Source organism: Cupressus sempervirens, chromosome 9, assembly GCF_028749045.1.
Source record: "Cupressus sempervirens isolate cs-2001-9-10 chromosome 9, ASM2874904v1, whole genome shotgun sequence".
In the NCBI taxonomy this organism is placed as follows: Eukaryota; Viridiplantae; Streptophyta; class Pinopsida; order Cupressales; family Cupressaceae; genus Cupressus; species Cupressus sempervirens.
This window is the reverse complement of record NC_143126.1, coordinates 571,244,442-571,251,087: the sequence shown is the minus strand read 5'-3', so window position 1 is coordinate 571,251,087 and position 6,646 is coordinate 571,244,442. Positions and strand designations below refer to the sequence as shown.

The 6,646-nt window shown below is 37.6% G+C and overlaps 1 protein-coding gene across 1 annotated transcript; it reads right to left on the bottom strand.

Moving 5' to 3' along the window:
- Positions 1-894: 894 nt before the first annotated feature.
- Positions 895-5,393, bottom strand: LOC149539950 (uncharacterized). Its single transcript, XM_089801166.1, has 3 exons — positions 5,123-5,393; positions 4,612-5,027; positions 895-1,692 (listed from the first exon to the last, which is right to left on the bottom strand). The coding sequence occupies exons 1-3, from the start codon at positions 5,285-5,287 to the stop codon at positions 1,254-1,256; spliced, it is 1,020 nt and encodes a 339-aa protein (XP_089657292.1). The 5' UTR covers positions 5,288-5,393; the 3' UTR covers positions 895-1,253.
- Between the last annotated feature and the right edge of the window lie 1,253 nt (positions 5,394-6,646).

Below are 6,646 nucleotides of genomic sequence, written 5' to 3'. Positions count from 1 at the left end.
CATCTATCTTAGGGGTCAGAAACAGGTCTCTGGGTGACCATGACATTTATCAAAAGATGGTATATAAGTATTACATTAAAGCTGGAAAGAAGGTGTGGGTATAAGTATTACATTAAAGCTGGTGAGAAGGTGTGGGTCATATTAAGACAACCAACAACCATTTCTATTGTATCAAGAGATGAAAGAAAGAAAAGGAACGTACCATGAGATAATATTGAAGAAAGAAACAAAGAAATGAAAATATCCAAAATGACCAGCATATGCGTCAAATGTTTGCAAAGATGACCAAAAGGAAGTGAAGAACTCTCCAGAAAAGCTTATCAAATTACAGAAGCAACGCGGATGCTTCCCACCACCCTGGATGCTTCTATCTGCCATTTTTTGTCAGGTAAAATTTCACTAGTACTAAATTTGCCTGGGGTTGTTTCATCAGGATTAGGCCTAATTAATCAAGGAAGATTTGCTTTGAATTGTTTCAACTTTTGTCTACTTCGCCAGGAACAATGCAGCAAATTTCCCTTTCAACTACTTAGTTTAAGTGCAACTTCAAGCTTCAAAACACCAGAACACAACCTATGACGTTATTTTAAAAATACAAGATGACAAGAAGAACGTCAAAAATCTAGTTTGAGCACATCACTAATTTAAAGCCATGAAAGGAGAGACCGGTTGATAAGCTTCAAAGAACAATTAGAAAAGCGATCACTTACAATTTCCCCACAATAAAAATGTTAATAAATCTACCAACCAGGATATACACCTTGAACATTTACATCATTTTAAGTTGAGCTGCTAAGACCCAAGGCTTGATGGCTGTAGTTAAACACTAATTTAAATGCATTTGGAAGTTCAGGATAAATACATAGTTTGATGCTTGCACTGCATTTGACTAAATTATGCTAGAACAAAATACGACCTTCTTCAATAAAGTACAGAAAGCTTCTTGTTTACAAAATATAGGAGGGTAATATTACAGCATTAATCATTTCAACAGTTAAAATGACTGCAATATGAACACCATATTCATGGTAGACCAAATCTGAATCTTAAGCTCAAAACTTCAAAAGATTATATAAACATTAAAACTACTAACTTCCTATATGAAATTTACATGTATAGACCAGCACACCGTGCTTAATAAAGATTCTATACTCAGAATCTTAACCTAGTGCACTACCTACTTGCGAAGACTCCTCTTTTTCCACCATCAAATAACCCATTTTACAAGGCAAACATTCCCCCACTCAGGTTGTTCACCCGCCAACAATTCTCTTAATACCAGCTTTCTGCTCAGAAGTTAATCTATATGGAAATTTGATATCAAACTTAATCCGCAGGTTTCCTTTCTTTCCATGATCCTTTGTTATAGGCATTCCCTCTCTTGGAACAACTTTTTCATATCCTGGACATATGACATCTGTAATGGGAATGCTAAGATGCCTACCATCAAGTGTTACCAAATTAACAGTGTATCCAGTAAGAGCTTCAGCTAGAGTTATTTTTTGGGTCACTATAAGATCATTTCCATCTCTCTTGTAGACATCATGTGGCTTTTCATCAATAACAAAGACAAGGTCTGCTGGAAGGACGTTGGGTTGCTCATTTCCTTTCTCTGGAAATGTTATTTTGGTCCCTTTTTTCCAACCAGGCTTAACCTCAATGGTCAGAATTTCCTCAATCGGCAGAGTTTTACTGCAACAAAAGATACAAGAAAAGTGTCAGTAGTCTAGAGAGACCAATACAAATTTTAAGATTAAGAAGGCATTCAATGTCAATCCACAAATGAAAAAATTATGCCAAGGGCTTGCCTGCATCTAATGTTCAATACCATGAATACCGAGCTCCAATAGAATGCAAACATTAAAAAAAAAAAATTTGAAATCCAGAATACAAGAAACACAAGTCTAATTTGGAAGCTACAGACTGATGCAGTCACATGCCATATTTGTCCTTGGCACCATGTAGGCATAAACCGCACACACAGACATACCCAAAGCACTGTTTGTACAGAAACACATGGACACACTCATGAGCAGGCACACATGCCAACAGCATATATAGTTCGCACAAATGCATAACATCAACATACAATATAAATATATAGCATTAACATATATTGACTCTTCAGCAGTGCAGAGAGAGGGTTTTTGCAGAAACAAATTTTTTCGACATTCAGGAAATGGTTGAACATATATAGCATTAAAATATTGTTTCCCGGGATGAGCAGAGCAAGTTTGGTGAATCTGATGAAGAGATATTGACAGCAAATCTGATTTTTTTCCTGTTGACCCGTTGCAGTTTCTTCAAGTTGGTATTGGAATTGGTATTCGAAGGTTTGTAACAGTTTTGAAAATGGTATGGATATAATAAGTGGAAGGATGTGAATAAAAGGGAAGGTATGGCAGTCAGCTGAAGGCTGCAAAGAGAATGGGAGTCCTTAGACTGTATGTAAAGGAGTGCAGATCAATATGACTAAGGGATATTGTGATGCACGAGCATCTTGGGTACTTTGGCAATCTTGCATCAACCAAAAAGATTTCCTTTTATTGTTCTTGTCTGTTGTTTGAGGAAAAACCATTGCTGTTCAAGCTTTTTCTTTCTATGCAGTTAGCTCCTTAATGTGGACCTATGTTGGATCACGTGTGGACCTATCTTTTGTTAGGATCAACCACGGACATAAATAACAATCATATGCAAATATAACCAATATCAAAAATAATAAATTGCACAAAAGAGAACACAAGATACAAAAATTTAACGTGGTTCACAAGCTACATCAACCAACAACAAGTCCAATATTATTATTATCCAGTGATTACAATCTGCAATCCCTTACAGCTCAATACTGCCACAAGAAGCTACAATCTCATCATACATTAAGAAATCTTTAACCCTAAACCATTTTATACAAACATTTGCCGCATACAAAATTAGGGTGAGAATAAGTCGTTCAATAGAAAAATAGCAGCCGACATCTTTTACAATAGTAGTGTTCATTTTTGGCTTCAAGGGCACTACCCCTGCAAGGGCTTTGTGCCCCTCGACCCCATCTTGAGGATGCAAACTCCAGTAGAAATAATCTAGGTTGAAACTGCACCGAATAAACCTCCGAGTCTGATTAGACTCCACATCACAACATCTTTGTCCCCTGAAGTTAATTTACTTGCTTGTAAGGTTGTTGAATTCACCTTTGAGGCAGGACCTATATTTTGTGATAATCTGCCTAATAGGCTGACTTGTGGTCTTGCTGGCTATATAATTAGAGGTCAAGGATTAGGAAAAGTACAAAAAAGTTAGAAGGAAAGTAACAAGGATTCGGTTCTGTAAGCCTGACCTCTTCAGCTTGCACATTGTATTTTAATTATATATAGCTGCAACCAGGTAGGCCTTATGCCTGACATGTTGAATGAAGATTGTCTCATCATTTCTGCATTGATATCTCTACAATTTTGCATGGTTTCTCCTTTATTGATCGGCTTCCGAGTGTAACTTTTAGTGAGGATCGCTTGGGAGTAGATTTCTTCCCTCCAGCCTTGCGTCATATTGAATGGGAGGAATGTGGAATGCTGATTTGGATGTAGATAATGCCCGTGAATGATGCGTACATCTTGAAAATTGGCATTTGTTTGTCCATTTGTTTTTCGAAGTAATACATGTGCTGATGATTATTGATTGCCTATTACCCTTCTCTGATTTATTTGTTTGAGAATCTCTAGTCTCTGTATGCCTCTCTAACTGTAAATAGAAACCGTTCATTGCATGCCACTACAAGTGTTTCTGTCTACATACTGAATTCCTGTTGCTTGGAGGGCAGAATTAGTTTTGTTCTGCTATAGTTTGTGGGAATTGCTGTCATCAAAATCATTTTATTACAAACATTAAATTATTACAATATAAAGAAAATTATATCTGTTACCTCGGCACAAATTACCTACCCCAAGCTTTCTATCAATATATGCAACTGCACGGAAAGATAGAGCCGATTTAACAGTATTTCTCTCCTGAGTCATTTTCCACTTTAGAATTAAGATGGATCCACATAACACCTATTAATTGTCAATTAAGTGAGAAGCCTCTAGAAAGCTCTAGAAAGTTCGATCAGTCTTTACCAGAAGCTCCACGACTGAACCTCATGGGCCAAAAACTTCATGTTTATCAAGTGATATGTTGACTGTAATTTGGTTAAGTGGTTAGGGCTTCCATGGTGAATCTCAATACGTAATAATTACTTTTCCCAGATTTTAAATTGTGCATTGTGTGTACTAACAATCACTCGAAGGAGGAATCCAAAACCTCGCATTAAGTGTTCTCACTAACACACTGTTGAGAATAGCTCCCTTTCGAATTTTTTTACACCCAAATATGTGTTTAAGTTTACTAGCCTAATTGAGATCAAGAGTGCTAGTAAACACTTTAGGATATATGTAAATCTGATCCTGAGTCATAAACGACAGGCCTCTTTGATTCTCTCCAAAACGCACAAATCATTTTTTATTGGAAGAAAAACAAAGCAAAAACCCCGAATTAAGAAAAGTCGTAAAGCGAAGCCACTGAAATCAGCTACCTATCATTCAGTAAAAATAAAACCTGGCAATAGAAGAATTGACATACCCACTAGCATCAGCAATATTCCTGGAGATCTTCATCTTCCTAGTAGAGCCATTATAAAGCTCCTCGAGAGTGCACGGCAGCTTGTTCTCAACAGGTGCAGCCTTTCGAGGAGCACCCTGGGTGCTATCACCAAAGGGAGTCCCAAAAACGCTTTCACCAGGCGTGAATCCTCCAAATATGCTATCAGAAAAGCGCGAACCTCTGGACCCTCCAAAACCTCCACCCGGCATGCCAAATGGACTTCCACCAAAAAACTCTGCAAATATGTCGTCCGCACTCCTGGGATTGAACCTAAAAACATTCGGCCCTCCACCTCCTCCATTGGAAAATCCCGAGGTGGGAGGCGGCACCTGTCCCTTCAATCCCTCCTCCCCATACTGATCATAGATCGCCCTCTTCTGCGGATCACTCAGCACCTGAAACAAAAAAAATTCCCTCCCATTCATCAGAATCCAAAATAACAACCACCCAAAGCCCAAAACAAAAAGTTTAGAAGTTCGGATTTCCTTACATCGTAAGCTTCTGATATTTGTTTGAATTTCGCTTCGGCTTCCTTCTTATTGTTGGGGTTCTTATCAGGGTGCCATTTCATGGCCAATTTTCTGTACGCCTTTTTCAAATCTTCATCTGTGGCACTCTTGGAAACACTGAGGATATTGTAATAATCAACTCCCATGCTGCAATTCCAAACTTAAAACCCTTTTCTTCTCTGAGATTCAAACTGTGAAGGATTAAGAAAATCGACCAGTTTCTGAGGCCAAATTTTGAGATGCCAAATCTTTATTCTTCTCCTCTGCTGAGGAGCAAAAGAAGTAGGATCTACAGAAGGTTCTAGACTTATCTGGAACTCCCGTTAGTTAACGCTTAATTGAGTTTATTAAATTTCTAGCGATTCTGTGCACAAGAAAACATGCTGCTTCAACTGCCAGTTGCACCACAACTTGATGGCTCCTTTGAACACGTGTCATGATGACGTGGCATCATGCCTGGTCATCGCCATTAATATGTTACGGCAAGAACATTGCCATGTCACCCTCTCTACAATTGTACGTTCTTCATGTGGACCACATTTATACTTGTGCATTGATGATCCGGAGATGGCATTTGCTAGGAATTACACCTGTTCGTTTGCACTTTAAAAATCACTTTAAATTTTCTATGAATCTACGGTGATTTGTTTTGGTATATTGATGTCTTTGTTGTGTTTTCTTGATAGATTGTGTTTTTGTCGTCTTTTCTTGATAGATTGTGTTTCTCTGATATTGCTATCAGGATTTAACTCTCTGATTTTGATTTTTCAGACAAACTCATTGACTCATGTCTTATATGTAGTGATTCAACATGAATCCATCTCTCATAAAAATAAATAGAACACTTAGCACTTATTGGATCTAGGTGATGCTCACAGGAGTGAGCATCGAGAGGTCACCCATCCCACTACTACTCCAGCGTAAGCGGGTTTAACAGCGAAGCTTCCTCCATGGTTAAACCCAAAGTTTGCAACCCCATTTGCAAAACCTTCACCAAGTGTTGTGCCTTATGAACCATTCATTAGAAAGCCCCTTAAGCTCATCAAATGATAATTAAGCGATAATTTCCACAAGTGAAATTGTGATATTGCTATCATAATTTAAGTGATTTTTTAGTCAAACTCATTGACCCATGTTCATGAATAGTGATTCAGCATGGATCCATCTCTCATCAGAATAAATGGAACACTTTGCACTCATTAGATCTAGGTGATGTTGACAGGGGTGAAGCACTCATACTGGTTGGACATGTTGGATCACACTTTGTGACAAAAAATAAGAGCACAGTGCAATCTACCACAAAACACATAAGCAATTGTAATAAATTGTGGAAAACTACCATCTTCAATCATTAAAATCTTTTATTTCATCATCTTAGATGTGAGATGAGCATTATCTTAGATGTGAGATGAGTATATAGAACAAATAAATTTGGGAATATCATTAAAAAAAATTTGTTTTCATAATCGTAGATGTGAGACTAATTGTGGAGCAAAGAAATTTGG

What these genes read in the sequence shown, in the direction of transcription:
- LOC149539950 (XM_089801166.1), bottom strand. Translation starts at nt 5,287, where the DNA reads ATGGGAGTTGATTATTACAATATCCTCAGTGTTTCCAAGAGTGCCACA. An exon ending in AAATATCAGAAGCTTACGAT is followed by an intron (nt 5,028 to 5,122) that starts GTAAGGAAATCC and finishes TTTTTGTTTCAG; the next exon opens with GTGCTGAGTGATCCGCAGAA. An exon ending in AATATTGCTGATGCTAGTGG is followed by an intron (nt 1,693 to 4,611) that starts GTATGTCAATTC and finishes CTTTTGTTGCAG; the next exon opens with TAAAACTCTGCCGATTGAGG.